Here is a 21,845-nt window from a genome sequence, read left to right on the forward strand (position 1 = left end):
GGTGTGAGTGGACTCTGAGGATCAAGAAAACAGACTTTAACACAGACACAGAACACTATGAAATAATTGTCATCATACAAGTCTCAAATTAAGCACTTTTTGCTTCTTCTTCAACTTATATATTCCCACCCTAAAGTCTGTTTGCTAGGCAGCCTTAGAAGCAGGAGACGTGACGACACGTTGCAACGCATTCTTTGGTTGGTTATGAATGATTCAGACGCTACTTGAAATGATACAACTGCATCTGAAATGTTTACGCAGTTCAACCTCTCCTTGGCTGACTTCTCACTCCCGCAGGGCTCCAACCCGAAGGCGTTCCAAGTCGGTACCTGTGAACGTGTAATCTGAGTGTGCCGTCTGCTTGACTGTCAACACCCTGGGCTCATTGAATTCCTTGTCCCTGAGGAGGACAGAGGCGACAGTCCGGATGTCACTGTTGGGTCCCATCACTATCAGTAAGTGCAGCAGCAGGCGCTTGCAGTGCTCGTACACCTCAGGGTGGCAGTGATCAAACCCTGGAGAGGACAGGACAGAAGCAGCGTCGGCTAGGAGGGCCGTGTGCTTGTCGCAAAACCCATATGACGAAGTGGGCCCACTGGCTGCACACAGCTTCCTGACGTGCAATGGTGCCGCGTGAGTGTGTGACCCCCACGCCCTCTGGAAACTCCAAATCAAATCTGCATGACTGAGATCAGAATGGGGATACTACCTCAGGAATGGTCACAGAACTCTTTCGGGATCAATGAGACACACACACACAAGGGAAACAGTCTGTGTATGTCGAGTACACACCCAGAGAGTGTGCAAGCTGTGATGTGTTCAGCCCAGGCATGGAGATACCATGGATAGGAGAGCTCACAGTATGTAAGAGATGTCATGCCATATTATGTATTACACAGCTTAGTTCTAAATGGGCCGTAAGTTCCCACACACAGCTATAATGGCCACCTGCCCACAGTATACCTAGGGAGAATTGGGCTAACTATTTTTTTTTTTGTTTTTCTTTGTTTTTTATTTTTTGTTTTGTTTTTTTGTCTTTTTGAAACAGGGTCTCACCTCATAACCTGGCTAGCCTGGAACTCACAGAGATCTGCCTGGCTCTCAAGTCAACTTTTACATTTGTTTCATGCCCAATACTTCAAAACCTCTTAGAACAGGGGTCCTCAACCTTCCTAATGCTGCCCCCTTTAATACAGTTCCTCCTGCTGTGGGGACCCCAACCAAAATGTTATTTCATTGCTACTTCTGTAATTTTTCTATGGGTCACAATGTAAATATCTGATATGCAGGATATCTAACATGCAATCCCTACGAAAGGGACATCTGGCCCCACGCCAACCCCCAAAGAGGTTGCAACCTACAGGTTGAGAACCACTGATCTAACCACCTTAAAATGGTCCTGGAGGTACAAAGTGGAGGAATTAGAACTTGTTACCTATAAAAATTGCATGAAGCAGCAGGTGGAGGTAACTTCCCCATTCCACCTTCACGCTGTGGTCAATGATCAGATCTGTCAGCAGGATCACGGCTATGTTACACCTGGGACAGGAAGGACACGGGGTTAGCAGCTTACCAGAGCGGGAATGACCTAGAGGAAACTGTACAAATGCCTCCAAGACTCGAGTATTCTACAGAAACAGAGTTTTCTAGAGGGTAAAAAGAGGGGGAAAATGCAGCCGAAGAGAATAGTTACAGCAATAGCCTTAGCATAAAGCACAGGGCTCGGAGCTCCTTGGAGTCAAGGGCTGCATTTCCTTATTTTGAATCCTCAGACCTACCACACCACAAACAACACTGACCAGTAAGTGTTCAGTATGTGTTTGATGCATTGATACATTCTGAAAGAATGTAGCAATTGTTTTCCGGTGGTTTCACTCACTAGAATTCAGGTTAATCGAATTCTAAAGCAAAACAACAGCAAAACCAGTGCAGATCACAAAGAAGTTACTTTTTTTTTCTTCTTTCTCAGAAGTGGTAACTGGGTCATAGAAAGGTCAAGTAACTATGCCAGACACCCAGAGGAGCAGCAGGAGGATAGGACTCAGTAATGCCCAAAATACAGTTTTGGATCTTTTAACGTCTCTAACGGACAGGTCTAATTTTGGTGCGGTGTCTCAGCGAGAACGACTACACTGTGCGGTGTCAGACAGTGTCTAGGAAGCTGAGGCGGGGATCAGCCACCACGTGGCTAGTTAGAAAATAGGGATGGTGCTCTAGTCCACCTGTGTAGAGGCAATCCAGGAGATGCTGTTTCAGGCACGTAATCCACCAGTGGCGACCAGCAGCCTCCAGCTGGCGGGAAGGGCAGTGGCTCTCCTTGGTTGTGCTCCATCACTTTCAGGCGCCAATTAGAATAAAGTGGCATTGAGTCACCTATCAAGATAAAACCATCTCATTTTCTGCAACGTCTAACGTCTGCCGTCAGCAAGCTCTTGTAAGACACCCCCACTATCCACCGCATCGGGAAGGGTTCCAGACAATTTCCCACCATCTTGATACACATTTTCTAGGGAGACCAAGGCAGAAAGGTTATTAACACGGGGGAAGAAGAGATTGAGAGACTGATTTATTGACTGAGGCTCCATCCTCCAGCAAAACTACAATGATGCATCCTATGTCTCCCCAGTTGAAGGCCAGACCAGGAGACCATCTCATAAATAACACTGCCTTGAGACAAGGATCTCCCGGCAAGCGATTTGGTTCTAAATTTCCGGAGATGGGGCTGACACAAACCCATCTCTGGAAGAAATCTGCTCTACCACACTGGCCTGTGGGGGTGCAGAACAAATGGCACTTGGAAATGTGAATTCTGTGTGACATGGATAGGTCACTTAACCTCTCTGGACCTCAGTTCCATGATGCACAAAATGAGGAGACCGGACCAGATCCCCGGAGTCCAGATCTAGCTACAACATTCCTATTCTACTCTCCCTTCGTGTGGCAGCGCTACACGGATACGACTGATCACTATGGGAGTAGAAGAGAAAACTTTCCACCAAAATGTGGATAAGTAAGCCTGTTTAAAAAACAAGCACCAGACAACATACAATGTCTGCTCTCTAACACATTTTTTTTTTTCTTTTCGAGACAGGGTTTCTCTGTGTAACCCTGGCTGTCCTGGATCTCACTCAGTAGACCAGGCTGGCCTTGAACTTGGAAATCCATCTCCCTCTGCCTCCTGTGGGCTGGGATTGAAGGCGTGCGCCACCACTGCCTGGCTCTCTGACACTTCTTGAGAACAGATTCTATATGCTGTCTGAAGGGAATCTGCACCTCAAACAAAAATCTCCCAACTTCCTATAGCTTAATAAATTCATTCCTTAAAATCAAGACACACCTCAGACCACATTAGAACAACTGGCAGTTAAATACAATCTTAAAGCGTTTTAAAGCAATTCTTTGGGAGACCAAACTCATTAGCAAGGCTAGCAATACATGCCACTGAAACAGTAAGATTTAAGGAGCAATGAGAATTGGTTACTTTTCTCCTCTTCGTAAGACCCTCCGGAGCTGCTACTGTATCGGGACTCCAGTCTGTGGTGTTGCCGGTTTAAATGACTGTTCAGTCCCCCGTAGATGTCCAGGTGCACATAGCTGTGGGGAGGACCGCGGGAGTCAGGCACAGATCACAGGGAAGTGGCGTTTCTGATTTATCATTCACTTCATCTTTTCCTTGGCATGCGTGCACATGCATGCAGAAGTGCACATGTATATGGAGACTGGAGACTGAACGTGGCGGTCCTGCCTACGTGGCTAGTCTTAGGGATTCCTTTTCTACCTCCCCTTCCTGCGTGCTGGGGTTACTGGTTGGCTGCCAGGCCTGCTTGGCTTTTATGGGGGTTCTGAGAATCTCTCCTCTAACCCTCGTGCTTGTATGGCAAGTACACCCCACCATCTCTTCAGCCCCTTTACGCCTGTCTTACTTTCCCTGTGTGAAAGAAGTGCGCGTCATACAAAATGTTACCAACAGCTCACCAGGCCCACACCAATCCCTGCCTTGCAATTAAGAAGCTGATAATCTCAAGCATTCCTCACTAAGCATCCCATCATATAGGGATGCTGGCGAGAGCTACGGAGAGAGACATCTCTGCTCCCAGTGACTCTGCAGACTTTACCCTTTATCGTTAGAGCACATCAGAGAGCAGAGGCTGCTGAGGAGTCTGTGTGGAGACGTTCAAGCATGGGAACGTATGCTTAGCTATGGCCTCAGCCTGAAGAAACTATCTCGTGCTCTGAGACAGAGGTACTCACCTCTCTTCAAAGTTCTCCTTTAGGGCCTTACTGTCAGGGTTGCCATCTGTGGGAGCGACCATTGTATTGCTACTGGAAGTAGTTCCTGTCATCAGAGAGAAAGGGTGCCTGTGAGCTTAAGAGAACAATCAATGTCTTGATCCATACGCCGCTGACACAAAAGCAAAGTGGCAACACTCATGATCATTGCATCCTTTCATTAAATCACTTTTTAATGATTTAATCTTTTTCTTTTTTAAAAGACTTATTTGTTTATTTTATGTATATGAGCACACCACCATTGCTCTCTTCAGACACACCAGAAGAGGGTATCGGATCCCATTACAGACGGTTGTGAGCCACCATGTGGTTGCTGGGAACTGAACTCAGGACCTCTGGAAGAGCAGTCAGTGCTCTTAACCACTGAGCCATCTCTCCAGCCCAATGATTTATTCTTATTTTATGTGCACCCGTGTTTTGCTTGCGTGTATGTCTGTGTGAGGCTGCCAGATCCCTTGGATCTGGAGTTATAAATAGTTGTGAACTGCCCATGTGTTGCTGGGAATTGAATCCAGGTCCTCTGGAAAAACTGCCAGTGCTCTGAAATACTGAGCCATCCCTCCAGCACTCTTGACTGTAAGAAAACAAATGTGGGTAGTGTATAGTGGTTTGAATATTCTTAGCCATGGGAAGTGGCACAATTAGGAGATATGGCTTTGTTGGAATAGGTGTGGCCTTGTTGGAGGAAGCCTATGACCTGTAGCCAGGTTCTGAGGTCTCTTAGTGCTCAAGCTATGCCCAGTGCAGAAGAGAGCTTCCTATTGGCTGCCTGGAGAAGATGGTCTTTTCCTGGCTACCTTCAAACCAAAATGTAGAACTCTGGGCACCTCCAGCACCATGCCTGCCTGGATGTTGCCATGCTTCTTGTCATGATGATAATGGACTGAACCTCTGAACCTGTAAGTCGGCCCCAATTAAAAACTGTCCCTTATAAGAATTAACTAAGACATGGTGGATACAGAAAGGATGGCTCAGTGGGTAAAAGCACTTGCTACCAAGCCTGACGACCTGAGTTTGACTCCAGAGACCCACAGAGTGGAAAGAGAGAACTAATCCCTGTAAGCTGTTCTCTGACCTCCGCATGCACAGATGGCATGCATGTCTCCCTACTGTGCAATCAATCAAGAGATGCAAGACAAAAAAGCAAGTAAATGGGTAAGAACTAACTGTTATGAAGACAGGTAATGGGAGAAATGAAAGAGGCTTCCATACTGCCCTTGAAACAATGCTAACAAAAGAACTGTCTGAGAAATCTATTTTAAAGTAGTCATTCTTCAAAACCAGCACATTTGCAGCTGGTGGCTGTCTCTTCCGACCATCCTACTGAGAGTATATGGAAACACCTCTCCATCCCCTTGAGAGGATATGGAAACACCTCTCCATACCCTTGAGAGTATATGGAAGCACCTCTCCATCCCCCTGAGAGTATATGGAAACACTTCTCCATCCCCCTGAGAGGATATGGAAACACCTCTCCATCCTCCTGAGAGTATATAAACACACCTCTCCATCCCCCTGAGAGGATATGGAAACATCTCTCCATCCCCCTGAGAGGATATGGAAACACCTCTCCATCCCCCTGAGAGGATATGGATACACCTCTCCATCCCCCTGAGAGGATATGGAAACACCTCTCCATCCCCCTGAGAGGATATGGATACACCTCTCCATCCCCCTGAGAGGATATGGAAACACCTCTCCATCCCCCTGAGAGGATATGGAAACACCTCCCCATCCCCCTGAGAGGATGTAGAAACACCTTTCCATCCCCCCTGAGAGGATAAGGACACACCTCTATATCCCCCTGAGAGTATATGGAAACACCTCTCCATCCCCCTGAGAGGATATGGAAACACCTCTCCATCCCCCTGAGAGTATATGGAAACACCTCTCCATCCCCCTGAGAGTATATGGAAACACTTCTCCATCCCCCTGAGAGTATATGGAAACACCTCTCCATCCCCCTGAGAGGATATGGAAACACCTCTCCATCCCCCTGAGAGGATATGGAAACACCTCTCCATCCTCCTGAGAGGATATGGAAACACCTCTCCATCCCCCTGAGAGGATATGGAAACACCTCTCCATCCTCCTGAGAGTATATAAACACACCTCTCCATCCCCCTGAGAGGATATGGAAACATCTCTCCATCCCCCTGAGAGGATATGGAAACACCTCTCCATCCCCCTGAGAGGATATGGAAACACCTCTCCATCCCCCTGAGAGGATATGGAAACACTTCTCCATCCCCCTGAGAGGATATGGAAACACCTCTCCATCCTCCTGAGAGGATATGGAAACACCTCTCCATCCCCCTGAGAGTATATGGAAACACTTCTTGCCTGGGACACACCAAGCAGGGCTGAGGAAGGAACACTTTCTGGATGACAGTGAGGAGAAATGAGAATGCTTGTAGGAAGTTTTAGAAGGGCAGCCCTGCCCTGTGGCCTTCGTAGCCACTGGCCTATTAGGCTCTAGGAGACTAAGTGTGAATACAGGCAACCCATGGATGTACATATTCTTTATCTCGAGAGCTTATCAACAGAACTCTTTCTGGGAGGTCTGATCCATCCAAGAGAAAAGGCTTCACACACTGAGACAGACATCAAGGAGACTGTCACCCAACAAAGGACGCTGACAGTACTCTTCTATGCTCACAGAGCTTACTAACACTGGTCGCTACACTCTTCTAAAAGGCTCTAAAGAACCAAGCTCTTAAGGCAGTCTTAGCACAAAGTTGGAACCCACAGCCGCAGAAAGGGCATGGGGACTTCATAAATTATCAGCAAACAAAGTTCAACCCTCAAACATGACTAGTGGGATGTTAAAAAAAAAAATCAGCAAGCATTTTGGGATTAAGCACTTGTTTGCACATGTGAGAGAGCTAGACTGAGAAGAGATAGTTTTGGTGGGAAGTTGGTCCAAAAGGTAAAAGCCAGAAGAATATACAAAGAAAAACAAAATTATAAAAGACAAAAATGAATATTTCCAACGATGCAGTTGGTATTGACATAATGAGAATATGTAATCTATGCCGGGAGACCATGGGAGACCAAATATTACAGAATCAAATCTTTACTAACAACAGTCTAGACCAGTGTTTCTCAACCTGTGGAGTGCGACCCCCCCCCCCCACACACACAGGGTTGCCTACCAGCTATTTACCACAGGATTCCTAAGAGTAGCAAAATTACAGCTATGAAGCAGCAACAAAAATAATTTGTTACCACATGGGGCACTATATTAAAGGGTAGTGACATCAGGAAGGGTGAGACGTACTGGCCTAGCTATGCTGACACATCGTTATTCATCACTGGGAGCTGTCCACACAGAGAGCAACTGCTTCAACTCAGATCACCTGAGGGCATGTTGCTAGCTTGCCTCCATGACTCCGTACTACACACTCACAAAATCATAGCATCTTCCCATACTTCATCAAAACATCAGACTGTGTCTATTCATACCCAATGGTATCTGCATTCACTTTACTGTCCACAACGCACAATACAGATCCAAATAACTACGGCATGGGGTCACACGGGTAATTCCAGCAAGTTAGCATTTTTCTAAATTAAACAAGATGACTCTATTCATTAAAAACACATCTGTACTGGCTAGTTTTGTGTCAACTTGACACAGCTGGAGTTATCACAGAGAAAGGAGCTTCAGTTGAGGAGATGCCTCCATGAGATCCAACTGTAAGGCATTTCCTCAATTAGTGATCAAGGGGGAAAGGCCCCTTGTGGGTGGGACCATCTCTGGGCTGATAGTCTTGGGTTCTATAAGAGAGCAGGCTGAGCAAGCCAGAGGAGGCAAGCCAGTAAAGAACATCCCTCCATGGCCTCTGCATCAGCTCCTGCTTCCTGACCCGCTTGAGTTCCAGTCCTGGCTTCCTTGGTGATGAACAGCAGTATGGAAGTGTAAGCCGAATAAGCCCTTTCCTCCCCAACTTGTTTCTTGGTCATGATGTTTGTGCAGGAATAGAAACCCTGACTAAGACACACATCCAACAAAACAAAGAACAGAATTAAAAAAAAAAAAATCACTCTTTAGGAAATTATACTCCATTCCTGAAAAAGTACAAAACCACCATTCTTCTCTGTAATAGTACACTCACAGAAGATTTACCAAATTTCAGATCAATCGCCACACGTGCCCACTGTTCGATTTTTCTTCATTGGTAATAGGATTTAATGACAAGAACCCCCGTGGATAAGAGCATGAGGGCAGAGCCTCGCTTTCCCCAAAGCAGTGGGCGGGGCTCACCTGAGGTGACGGAAGGGATTTTACAGCTGGAAGTGATGCGGTAGTAGGGCGGGTTATCCATGTGCGTGACGCCGGAACTGACGGGGTCCGTGAGCTGCAGCTCGCTCACCAGCTCTTCCAGCAGCTGCATGGTTTTGTCTCGACCCAGGTAGACGATGACTTTCTTCACCTGCACAGGAGAAAAGGAGGAAGCCTGTGATCTCATGGCTTCTTCTGGAGGGGCGGACGTTTTAAATGTTTGGTTGTTTTGGGTCTGTGCATGCTTCGGTTGACTTAGGTGCATCACGTTCATACACTGCACCACCGGGAGGAGGCCGGAGAGCAAGCGCATGGTGGTCCCTTGGAATTGGAGTTACAGTTGGTTGTGTACTACACGTAGGGGCTGGGAATTGAACCTGGTCCTTGGCTTAGTGAACCACTGCTCTTAGTTGCTGAACCATCTCTCCAGTTCCCATCGAGACAGATTTGTTTTTTGTTTTTGTTTTTTAAATCAAAGTTAAGGTCTTTGTAGAAGAGTAGGGCAGGGAAGGGGGAGGGGAGCTTTCCTGTTAAAATTTCTTGGTTAATGGAGAAAGCTTTGGGCTGCCATGAGGGTAGGGGTGTCCTCTGATCAATATCCTCTCTCATCTTTTGCTCTCACCCCCGCCCCCTACCACTGAGTCTAACAGTGGCTGTGCAGTAGCCAGAGTGGCTCCACCTCCTGGGCCAGAGCATGCTATCTGTCTGTCCATCCATTACTTATGTCGCCTACGCCACACCACAGTCTGTTTGTGGGAGGGTCAGTCAGAAATTCCATGACAGCCTCCTGAAGGTCTGGCTTTCTGTGGGGTATGCTTTGGGGAGCTGCACACGCTGTGTGCACATCTGGATACTCACTTCAGCCCTCATGGCTGCTACTGTTCTGTTAACGTGGATGGATAATTTTTTTTGTATCAATTTTTTTTTCTTTTGGAGACAGGGTTTCTCTGTATAGCCCTGGCTGTCCTGGAACAAACTTTGTAGACCAGGCTGGCCTTGAACTCAGAAATCCACCTGCCTCTGCCTCTCGAATGCTGGGACTAAAGGCGTGCGCCACCATGCCCGGCAATTTTATTTTTCACTTCACATGTATGGGTTATGTTGCCTGCAAGCATGCCTGTGTACTGTGTGTGTGGCTGGTGCTGAAGAGGCAAGAAGAGTACACGGCATTCCCTGGAAATGGAGTTATAGACAGTCATGAGCCACCATGTGCATGCTGGAAACTGAACCCAGGTCCTTTCGAAGAGCAAACGGTGCTCTGAACCCATGAGTCATATTCTACAGTCTTAACTGGAGTTAATGGCTTTACTTTAATTAACCAAATGGATTTAATGTCTCATCCTTTTCCATCCCCCAGACTTCCCCTCCCTTTCTGAAGACACAGGCCCTGAGCTCTTATCAAGCTGCTGGCTACAGCCTGGGCAAACCTCAGTTGGTAGATTCTACATGACCATCACTCCTCTCTCAAACCCCAGCCTTTATCTGGGGGTTTCTCAGATAATTCTTCTCAGCATAGCTTTCCTTTGCAGCCCTTATCACAGCTGCACGCATTAAGTTGCTGATCACTCTAGGTGACATTTCAGAGAATGAATCCTGTGTTATCCATGAAGTGAAATGCCCGTGTTTATAGAGTGCCTGGCTTGGGACAGCACGCAGTGGCAGTGACAGAATGGGTCAATGGCTAAGTCCACACTAAGATCCTGGCTGTCCTCCCCCCATTCTCATTTGCCTCTGTGGGGCAATCAATCCATACCCTGACAGGTAATTCAGTAAATGTGTAACTTTTAAGGGGAAAAAATGGACTTGAATACATACGTAAGGCAAGAGGCTTGGTTCGCTATTCACTCCGCAGATGCTGATCAGAAAGTGCAAAATAATTTTCAGGTTCTTTGGCCAGCCGTCTGCAAGGGTGGTCCACACATTCTCCACCTCCGACCAGGCCAGCTCATCGCCGTACTGAAAACAGCATATAAGAGAGACACTTCAGGGACGCCTGCTCTTCTCTGGCTTGAATTAATGGAAGAATGGAGTTTATACTGTAGGTTTTGTCTGTCTGTCCCAGGACAGTCTCAGCATCAGTTTCTAACCGTGGTTCCTCCTCCCAACCTCCAAACTGTGCAGTCATGATGAACACAGACCCCGTTACCTTCGCTGTCATGTACATGAGATTGTTCAACACCATGGCGGTGGCCTGTGGGGAGCCCCAGCCTTCTCCTCTCAGCCAGCGCCTGCTGGTCACCATGAGCTCTCGGTCTTTCAAGGAGTCATCTTCATCTTCATCCTGCCGCCTCCCTGAAGGCAGAGGTTTGAGGTCGACCAGCTCGATGTTGTTCATCCAGGGCAGTAGGTAATGAAGCATGGCCTGCCGCCCCGCGGGGTGTGCCGTCTGGATCCGCTGGCTGATCTCTGGTTCAAGGAATATCAAAGGGGAGACCCAACATCATCTCACGTGCTTCTGGGCCAACAGGAAGACATATGCCAATCACTTCCCAGCTAACACAAAGCATCTCTTTTCTCTTCTCACACAGTTACTCTCTATGTAGCCCAGGCTGGCCTTGTACTTCACTTTCCCAAGCACTGGGACTGCAGATGTGTACAGATGTGTGCCACCCTGACCAGCCATGCTTAGTTTTTTTGTTTGTTTTATTTTTTTAAATACAAAATGCAGTTGGCAGTTGAATAAATGTCTCCAGGCTCTCGGCAAGATTATAAGATGCTGAGTACTTGTATGAAGATCAGCATGGCGGCTCCTCAGAAAGTTAGAGAATCACTCTACCATCAGACTGATCCAGCTGTTGAGCGTATATCTAAAACAATTCAAAACCGAGACTCAAAGCAACACTTGCACACCCGTATTCATAACAACATAGAAGCAACTGAAATGGCTGACGGAGGAAAGAAGCGGACAACCAACTGTGACGCACAGACTCTAGAATACTACACAGCCAGAAAAGCACGCTACACGGAGGAATTCAGAAGATGCTGTGCTGAGCGAAATAACCTAGCCACATACATAGAATACCATACGATTCCACTTATCCACAGCAGTCAAAGAAAAAGGTCTCGAGACAAAGACAAATAGTCTGCATGGAGTACCTGTGTGGTTCACATACAAACTGTTAACAGTTTTGGCATGAAAAGCAAACACTTTGAAAGGAATTGAATGAAGAGATCCTAACTCAAGTGTGTAGGCCATGTCCGGGCTTGGCTCCTTCAGGGAGACCGAGTCAACCCAGGTTGAAGCGTTAGAACATTAACATGAAGAGAGGGCGAGCGTTGACAGAAAAGATATAATTCATGGAGGGAGGGGGAAATCTAGGAAATAGTAAGGGCCTGGAAACCAAGAGAGAGTAGAATGGAAAGCTACCGAGGACAGCTAACATCCGCAGCTGTGAACAGCCAAGGGCCTGGAGACTAGAGGTCACAGAGCAGCTAGAGTCAGAAGGGGTCTGCTGAGTTTCTGAAAGAAACACTCACAGAGGTAAAGGCCTCCTGCGGAGAGGGCTGAGAACAGAACCAGGGCACAGTGGATTTGAGGGTGGATGGTGTGTGTGACTAGGTACCCAAAGAAGACACTGTGGGGCGGTGCCAGGCTGGCTGTGACGGAGGAGCCAGCGAGCTGACATTTGAGGTTGACTTTGTTTAAAAAAAGCCCCAATCAAAACCAAAACCCCTAATTTGTACATGATGTCCTTCTGTCTTTTTTCTCAAAAGCAAGACCATGCCATCAGAAGATTTAAATAGCCAGATAGATGGGTTTGAGTTCTTACTTAAAGAAAAACTCTTCTCTGTCAGACACGTTTTTGAGGCAACCTCACATTTCGGATGTTTTGAATTTTCTAAACATCGTCTTTTAGTGCCAGAAGGAAGCTCGGTCAGTAAAATGCCTGCCATGCAAACATTAGGATGCTACTGTGGATCCTAAACACAGGTAAGGAGCTGGCCAAAGTAGCACCATCTTTAGTCCTGAAGCTCAGGAGGTAGCAACAAGGGGCCGCCCTGTCCAGTGAAATCAGTGAAGTCCTATCTAAACAAACATGGTAGAGAGTGAGTGAGGACAAGACTCGATATTAACCTAAGGCCTCCCTATGCATGTAACATTCAAGCACACATTTGTACACACACACACACACACAGAGACACACACACACAGACACACACAGAGATACACACAGAGACACACACAAACACACAGACACACACAGACACAGAAACACACACAGAGACACACACACAAACACAGACACACACACAAACACACACAGAGACACACACACAGACACAGAAACACACACAGAGACACACACACACACACAAAGGCTAGAGCTTATTTCAAAAGAAACAGAAAGCATTTCACTGAGCAACCTGAGAATATGGCGAGAGTGAGCTCTGGATATGCTCGGGCTAGCTCCTCAGACAACTGGTAATAAGACACAGAATAGAGATGTGGCAGCGGGGACAGCTGACTGAGGACTCCATCCGTTCTCTGAACCTCCAGTTTGTGAGCATAGCGAAACATCTTCGGCTCCAGGATCTACAGGAAAGCAATTTCATCAACTTCAGTTACTGTTATTATTTTTTGATTCTCTACGGTTCAGCTGTAATTTTAAAAAAACCAATAAACTCTCCTATACAGTATTCCAGTTTAAAATCCATATAGTCGTTAATTATATTACTACATTAATTTCTGGTGCTTGAAATGTCTGCAGAAGATGAGCCCCGCTTGGAAGGATTTGCATTCTGTGTATCTAACACCAGCGATGTAAGTTCATGGTACAGTCTTGATAGAGGCTTGGCAACTTACTGTGCAATGACTTGGAAAAAGACTGATATTCACTTTCCCGGCTAAAAACATAATTGCACAAAATGTATGCAAATGGGAAAAAGCCCATCGAAACAGCTCTCGGCTAGTCACTAGACACACTATAAACTCTAACTGCCCTTGACTTACGGTACATGAAGCACGAGAGTGCCTGCTAACTTTCTCCTTCATTGCAAAGGAGGGCAAAGCTGTGTATAATTCTTAAGTTGTTCTTGCTGCATGTGTACTGCTCTAGAGCCCTTAGAAACAGCAGCACTCACTCACTCCAATCCCACTTTAAGGCCTCATTTAAAAAAAAAAAAAAAACAATGTTTCTTGCCTTATTATCAATTAGTTAAACATTGGATAATAATGATAATCTAAGAAAAATTGTAGGGACATCATAAAGAGCTAATATGAGATTACGAGAATAATTAACTCAGAACAAAAAAAATTCCAAACCACTCCATTCTCTTCTGTCAAAGACAAATAATCTCTCCCATACATCAGCCCTAATTAGTGAATCCTTATAGATATCAAAACATACTCACATGTACTAATGTAATCCTGTATAGGGCAGTTCTGGACAGTTTGAATTATGTAAAGATTTAAATAGCTATATTGTCTTTGGCTTGTTTTTCGTCAGAACTCGGCACTCTATACCAATATTACTATGCTTTAATGGTAAAAGTGTCATTTCATCAAACCCCAAGTAAGGTTGGATTTTCTCGTTTGTACACGAACCTGCAAGAGTTGCATAGCAACTTCATAGATACTTCTAGAAGAGTCAGCTGCTTTAAACAGTATCAGGTTTAGGAGCATCACTGTGTCACACTGGTAATCCCTGAGGACAAACCACACGTTAGGAAAGGCAGGCAAAGGGCAAGGCTGGGAGCATCTTCTAAGACTACAGGTGACTGCCATCTTTTTTAAAACTACAGGGGGACCATTATTCTTTATCGGCGATATGTCATTAGCGTTCAAGGTAAGAAAGAGACAGGGTTCTTAATATTTCTGAGAGACTGTTTCTTGAAAACAGACACCCAAACAACTGCAGGCGGACTCCAAGCAGCCGCCCACGGACTGGATGGATACCTGTTCTGGAACACGTTGGCAATGGCTTTGAAGCAGCCGGCTGCTACTCTCCGGGAGCCGGTGTAGCATCGGTCCACGGCCCAGTACATCAGGCTGCTCTGATCAGGGTTCAGCTCCAGCAGCAACGTGACTGCTTCACAGCCCAACTGGTGAACCTGGGGGAGGGGGAGAACGCCGGGGAGGGAGTCAGAGGGCACAGCAGGCATCTGATACAGTATATATCCATGGCATACCATCACAAAATCCAATCTCCCTTCGTTCAGCTGATTCCCAGTCTGCTCACAACAAGGGTTGGGGTGGGTGAGGGCAGGGGTGGGGTGGAAGGTGCATGTCTTTTTTTTCCCCCTGCAAGCCTTTTTGAGCTTCTCTCTTCCAACAGAGAGAGCCAGAGGCAAGCTGGTGAACGTGAGCAGTACTTATGTGCTCTCAGAGAAATGGATGATGCCCTCTTATCCAGTCTTATTTGTATTTGCAACAATTCCATTGTGGGAGAAGATAAGCCTCACTTTATATTGGGAAGCTGGTGTGTATACAGCATAACAGCAAGGGCATGGGAGGAGCGGGAGGGTGGGCAGGGAAGATTACAAGAACAATGAACTCAAAAGACGGCAAAACAACCCAGCAAAGGGCACACAGCACACTCTATTTTAATAGTTATTTAGACTGACTCCTATTACAAAATACATACGGCACCATATTAATCCCACACTGTGTGAGGGTAACTGAAATTATTCACCCGAGTAATAAGAATTGCAACTTTCTTACAGATGATACATCCTAGTTTATTTCATATCATATGTGTAGGGTGAATCTCTTGTGTACTAAGTGGAAGCATTCCCAGTAAAAATCTGATGGCCTATTAGCAAAAGGCAGGAAGATGGGCATTGGCAGTTCCGGTAGAGAGACTGGAACTCTGGGAAATGGCCAGGTGTGGGAAGGTTTGCCACCTGGGGTCAGAGGCAGTCTTAGGTGTGAGCCGGACAGCAGGTAACTAGCCAGCCGAGTGGCAGACACAGACTAGTTTAAATGGGTTAACTAAGTTACAAGCTATGGGGATGAGCCCAAGTTCAAGGCCATAAGCACTGTTAATAAATATGCTTCCAAGTTGTCGCTCGGGACCTCAGGCACAGGGAGAGGAGCCTGTGGTTGTATATATGCTTATTCACGAGGCAGGGTCTTGCAACTGCGCCCAGAGCTCACGGGTAATTCGAGTCTAGCTAGTCGGCTCGCTCCCACAAGCCCAGATGTTTTCTGGGATTCTAAGTAGGCCGTCACATCAGCTTGGCATCTGCCTGGGTGCTACGGATCTGAAGTCAGGTCCTTAAGCTTGCCTGACAAGTACTTCATTCACTGAGCCGTCTCCGATGCCCTTATGTTTTTAATACATATAATTCTATCCTATTTTAAGGAAGACTTATTTCAGAGGTCGACAACTTCAAACAATGCAATGGTAATTTATCATAACACATGGAAGGTATGGTTAAAAATTACCTTTTTATCCAGAGAGTCCAAAATGTTATCCAGCCATTTGTACAAATAGCCATCTGATGACAGTCCCACATTATCTGCAACAGGGCCACAACACAGTACAGCAGACATAGCCTTCAAATGATAATATCAGAATTACATTTAAAACACTTAAGAGGTCAAAGGTCTCTGCTTAATGAGAAGAGGCAGGGCATTTTCATTCATGTGTATCTTGCCATAATATGGAAATATAATATGTGAAACAGAAGTGTATGCAACAGTATATAGATATATACTATTATATAGGCATGTAGTATAATGGTAGTCTCTTTTTTTGTGTGGTTTTGGGTATCAAGCCTAGGGCTTATACATGCCAGGCAAGCATTCTGTCAGTAAGCTATACCTCTAGCCTAGCAGTAACTTTTAAAGTGAAGCAGTTTATCATCACATTCAATTAGCTATGCACTTTAAAGACAAGACAGAAAGAAAGCTTAATTATGAACATAACATATTTCTTAGTGGGGATCCTTAATTCTTTAGGAATACAACGTTAAAAGCCTTAGAGATTTTTGGAACTCCTTTGCATTGTCTTTTCGGTCCCTAAACAAGGCTACCCGTGTGGCAGACGAATGTACACCCTAACCCTCGGTGCTCGGAAGAAATCCTTTTCTGTGCACGGTACCACATGTCGAGAGACAGAAAGCACTCTTAGCGTGGTAAGGAGGACACGGGATCTAAGCCGATAGATACCTTTAACGCACAGTACTGGTGTCTGTTGATCTGCATATTCCTGTCACTGTATCTGTCCAGGGGCGTGAACATGATGCTAAAGGGGCCCGCCCAGTGGCTGAACAACATGAACAGGCTGTGACGCAGGCTCTGCTGGGGAAAGATGCTTCTCCTCTGGTGCACTGGAAATGCGAGCACAGGTAGACAAGAGTTACTTCCGGTTCCTTTCGTTCTGGTGTGCACGCCGACTTGTCAGCTACGCGGGATAGAGAGAGGAAGCTGCTTCTGGATACGCCTAAAGCCTAATGGCAGGATACCGCAAGGAGTCTGGCTGGGAGCTCCAGTCAGGACCGGCCTCTTCCTGGCTGCGTATGAACGTATTACCAACGGGGATGGATTCATTGCTAAACAAGGGCTTTTTTTTTCTCGAAACAGGGTTTCTCTGTGTAGCCCTGGCTGTCCAGGAACTCACTTTGTAGACCAGGCTGGCCTCGAACTCAGAAATCTTCCTGCCTCTGCCTCCCAAGTGCCACTTACATCTGCCACTTCCCACACAGAAAACATAGAGGAAAAATATGCTCTTGACCCTCAAGTCATATTATTTTCCTTTCAAAGAACAAAGTAAGGCTCCTATGTTTAAAATTAACAAGCCTAGTTATGAACTTAAAGGACCCTGTTAAAAATACAACACATGTGCTTGAGAGCCAAAGGTTTGTATGCGTTTACTTAAAATAACAAAATAGCCATATCTGGAGAGAGGGAAGAGAAACTCATCCTGCATATGACAGGCTTACAGCAATCTTTTTAAAACAGAGTCTGGGAAGAATTCATGACACGTAAAAGCACAGTTGTATAGCCCAATCTTCACAGCACAATTCTCCGCGCCTGCTCAAAAACAGGCGTGCGTCTGGTAAATGGACACCCCACCCCCACCCCACCCCACCCTGGCAGCGCTGTCTTGCTCGATTTCATTTATACCCATCATTTGCACTCCTCCTTCAGCCTGCAGGCACGGCTTCACTCTCCGTTACCACTTGGAGCGTTACACCCCTGGCTTACTGTCTCTGCCACAAACTTGTCTAAGGAGATGATCGCTGAAAGATCCTAATGCGCTGGTCACTTTGTGATTTCTACTTACGGACTCTAATTTTGAGGTTGAAAAAGAAGTCACTTACTATCAACAGTGTGTTGACATAGTTTCCTAGTGTGCTCACAAGGTAGAAGCTTTTAAAAAGATCACATTTATTTATGTGCGGGCACGCGCTTATGTGCACACATGTGTGAACATGCCTCAGAGCTGGTGTGGTGGTCACAGGTGACTTGCAGACCTGTGGGTCCCGGGATGAGACTCAGGTCATCGGTCTGGACAGGAAGTGCCTTTCCCCACGGAACCATTGTCTCCAGCCTACAAGTTACTTCCTTAAAACCCAAAACCTCAAAGGGGGGATGGCGGGGGGGGGGGGGGCGGGGGGAAGCACAGGCTGCCTCTTCACATTCCAGAAGGCTCTGAGAAACGGAAGACCCTACCCGGAACATTCTGAATGATATTCGCCACTAAGGCACTGAAATGGCATCGGATATCCTTCAGGGTGTCGGAGTCCTTCTCGTTTTCTGCTTCCAGAAGTTGTCGCGTTAAGTCCACGTACTCCAAGAGAGTGTTGTTGAGGAAGTGAGTTTCGCTATCAAGGCCGCCGCTTGCACTGAGAAGAGGGAAGAAAACAGAGAGAAGGTGTGATTCTCAGTTCCAAATGAAATGACCGCCATCAGAAGGACACGCGGCAAACCTGGTGTGCTTGTGGCAGAATGACACTTTAAAGACAGAACGATCAATCAAAGGAACGTGATTTTTGGCTTCCTTATGTCTAAACAGTAGGTGGTGTTTCTTCACGGAACTGGAACTGCAATTTATATCATCCAATTTCGTACCTAACTTTTACAAAAACTAAATATTACTGCCTCTCCATTCACATGGACAGCTTTGTGGGAAGAAGGTGGGAGGCCTGAGGGGGGCTGCAGGGGGTGGGGAATGTGTCAGCGTAAAAGGAAGACCAGACCCAGTAAGTCTCCTGTCGCCGATGCTCCTCCTAACACACTTTTACACGGCTGCTTATCCACCAGGTGTGTATCCCTGGCCTTCTGAGATGACAGGTGTCGTTAAAGGGAACTCAAGGGCACAGCACTAGATCTCAGACTACTTTAGACTCCTAAAGCTGCCCTAAGCCCGCTCTGGGATTTCGAATGAGGCAAGAGATGTATACCCCAGCATCATGAGCTACTAAGAGTCAGAAGTCTAGACTCCTGTCTTGTCCCATCAACTCCTGGCTATATATCCAGGTCTATGACAGGATGTTTCAATGAGAGCCCACATTCAAATGACCCAACGGACAATAAGTGCCTGCTATATAAATCATTTCACTTCATTTCTATTTATCAAGGTCAACTCTCATTATATTGAGAGAGTACTTACTTCTACATAATATTTTTAAGGTAAAAATAAATTTTTTTTTACTAGTTGTATCATTAAAAAAAAAATCCTAGTCATACAAAAACCAATGGTGAGATGTTTGAAAGGTTATATTGAAAAATATCCCTCTGTAAGAATAAACATGTGCTGAGTTAACGGCTGGCCCAGATTCTGACTTCTGTGAAATAATATTGCTTACTTTCAAATCATGACCAAGTGGTGAACTGCAACCTGCACCAGACAAGAACATCTATCCTCTTAAATATCTACTGAGTGGTGTCTGTGCACATCACGTACATAAGGTCCCTGTCTTCCTGGCATTCAAAATGTCCCCCCTCCCTAATCCTGTGGGATGGAGGACATTATCCACAGCAGTGACAACCTTTGATTGATTTTTTCTTTGGAAAAAAAAAAAAAGAATCAAAGTAGCTCTTTTCTAAAACAATTACCGGCTCAGATGTGGGTATAGCTTCTGTAATTCATTTTCAATATACCAATGTTTGGTTAGTTATCCAAACCAGAGGCATTCAAAGAGGCTCCGTCCTCTACTGCCACATTACAGGGGCCACGAGATGCTCGAGCCATACACATTCTTGCTTTGTCATCAAGTCCACAAATCTCAAGTTTATTTCTCATAATTTCAACTGGATGGCCTTTAATCATATGTTCTCCTTTGCCATCCATTCGACATGAAAGAAAACTGAATCTATGCCTTTAAAGCTCTCTTCCACAGAGCCTCTATTCTGAGAGCCCGTCACAAGCTTCTGACGCTGGACCAGAAGGGGGCTAGGCATGTTCAGAAACGGTCAGGACAAATGCCTGCACACGCAGTTACTCTGCTTGTTAAACTCCCGGCCTGCTCCTTCCATCAAGACTTCTCTCCAGATTCCTTTGGGGCACAAGGTCAGAGCCATTACTTTTGCCTCAGAGGTCAGGTGACACCATTGCCCTCCGAAGGGAACTGTTCACTCTCAGCTCACAGCTAATGGTATTTTCCACGAGGGTCTCGGTCCTACTGTCAAGAATGGCTCCAGGATGAATGGTGGGTAAACAGCTGTGAGCTGCATTTGTAAAGTTCCTAATTTCCCAGCAGGATCAACAACAGTTGTCAGGAGAAATATGCATACCTTGTTAATAGTTAGCCTTTGAACATGTGAGGTTTTCTCAACCACAGAGGGTTATTTATTGTCAAAATGGGGCAAGAAATTATAAATATATCAAGAAAAGTTCACCACTTTTGCCTTTTCCTGAAAATCAAGGCTCCAACCAAATATCAAGAGCATGGGCACATCAGAGCTGGTTTTTGACCAATCTAGTGATGATTGCAGATTTTCTATTATTATTGTTATTATTATTATTCTCATCGTCAGTCTGTAGCTCAGGCTAGTCTCAAACTCAAGGCAATCCTGCCTCTGCTTCTGGTGGCAGGATTCTTGGCTGTTGGTTAATGTACTGGGTGCCTCTTTACATGTGTATTATATGTGTTTTTTTGTTACAATGGTGCTTTTTTATTTTCACATATTCCAAGGAGAAAACACAGTCTCTAATCATCCCAAGGTTTTGAAAGTCAGGATCCCACACCGACCTGTGGCTAATGACACCAGCATCCGCCAACAGCTCAAATATCCGTACCAGCTGTACTCGTAAAATGTCTCGACGCCTGCGCCGTTTCATATTCTGTTCCAAACATACAAAGATGTGAATTAGGAAAACACTCAAGTAAACTCATAGGAACCTGCCAACGTGACCTGGAAAGTCAACAGTGTGAATGCCAGTGAGAGATGTGGCTCAACGCTGTTACACAAACTGTGCTGCGTGGATGCTAGGATGCTGCTGGCTCTGGTCTCAAAGGAACAGGTCTGTGGATGGTGTGAAACTAACGGGCCAAACCTAACCATATGGCCTTTTATAAGCTGATCCCTCCTATGTGCGGCAAAAATGAAATCCTACAGATACTCTTGGGTGACGTGTCAACCTGCTGATTTCAGAAGACCGAATCAGTAAGTCTGAGTCGTGTGGAATCCCTAAGACTCAGAAAACCGGGCACAGAAAATAATCCTGACAGATAAAAACCCAAGGCGTTACTCGAGCCTGCATCACAATTAATTTTTACAAGAGAAAGTACAAACAAAAGCAAAGGATAGCATCGCCATTGTGGGACGAATGGGCAAGGGAAGCACTGGCGGAAATATCAACTAGATCGGTTCACTAGGGTGCTGATTCCGAGTCAGACGGGAGCAGAGAGAAGCTCTGTAAATGAACCTCGGCTCATTTACAAAGTGATTTTCCTAATCCAGAGCAGGTGAACACTCTTCTTTCACTTCCACACCGGCCGGCCGGCCGTTCGCCCTCCTGCCCTCCGGGAAGCAGGCTCATTTGCTGACTCACTATGCTTACTGCTCCCTTGGGGTCTTTCTAAGGTTTACAGAGATTCATTCGGAACTGAACAGCTTCAAAGGCGTCTGTGGGGTTCTAACTGGACCCTTCCGTTTATCTCCATAGGAAGGGACAGTGGGCTGCAGACTCTCAAATCACAACTGGCCTTCAAAGACATCACCACACTCTGAAACCAAACCTGTAACCTACAGGGTGGAAGCAAAGACGGGAAGGAGCAATGGTGTGGCTTCCAAATTCTCTTGATGGGACAGCAGCTCTCACAAGCTCCCGTTCCTGCTTAAGCTTCTCAGGGGACCTCACAACCCCGACATGCACAG

General features: G+C 46.0%; 1 protein-coding gene across 20 annotated transcripts in view; it reads right to left on the reverse strand.

Annotated features, from left to right (window-relative positions):
* Nucleotides 1-21,845, reverse strand: part of Fryl (FRY like transcription coactivator) — a 236,509-nt gene that overhangs the window by 52,216 nt on the left and 162,448 nt on the right. For all 20 annotated transcript variants that reach the window (XR_001784749.2, XM_006504150.4, XM_030254825.1 and 17 more), the window contains 15 exons: nucleotides 20,717-20,808; nucleotides 18,195-18,367; nucleotides 16,689-16,849; nucleotides 15,963-16,073; nucleotides 14,472-14,626; nucleotides 14,121-14,220; nucleotides 12,941-13,109; nucleotides 10,722-10,981; nucleotides 10,391-10,531; nucleotides 8,558-8,726; nucleotides 4,252-4,336; nucleotides 3,482-3,594; nucleotides 2,223-2,373; nucleotides 1,436-1,539; nucleotides 330-515 (listed from right to left, as the gene is read on the reverse strand). Coding sequence is in view for 19 of the 20 variants with exons in the window: in XM_006504150.4 (XP_006504213.1) it covers nucleotides 330-515; nucleotides 1,436-1,539; nucleotides 2,223-2,373; nucleotides 3,482-3,594; nucleotides 4,252-4,336; nucleotides 8,558-8,726; nucleotides 10,391-10,531; nucleotides 10,722-10,981; nucleotides 12,941-13,109; nucleotides 14,121-14,220; nucleotides 14,472-14,626; nucleotides 15,963-16,073; nucleotides 16,689-16,849; nucleotides 18,195-18,367; nucleotides 20,717-20,808 (2,170 nt within the window). In the remaining variant the exon portion in view is untranslated. The remainder of the gene's footprint in view (nucleotides 1-329; nucleotides 516-1,435; nucleotides 1,540-2,222; nucleotides 2,374-3,481; nucleotides 3,595-4,251; nucleotides 4,337-8,557; nucleotides 8,727-10,390; nucleotides 10,532-10,721; nucleotides 10,982-12,940; nucleotides 13,110-14,120; nucleotides 14,221-14,471; nucleotides 14,627-15,962; nucleotides 16,074-16,688; nucleotides 16,850-18,194; nucleotides 18,368-20,716; nucleotides 20,809-21,845) is intronic.

The sequence above is a fragment of the Mus musculus genome, chromosome 5 (genome assembly GCF_000001635.26).
Source record: "Mus musculus strain C57BL/6J chromosome 5, GRCm38.p6 C57BL/6J".
Classification (NCBI taxonomy): Eukaryota; Metazoa; Chordata; class Mammalia; order Rodentia; family Muridae; genus Mus; species Mus musculus.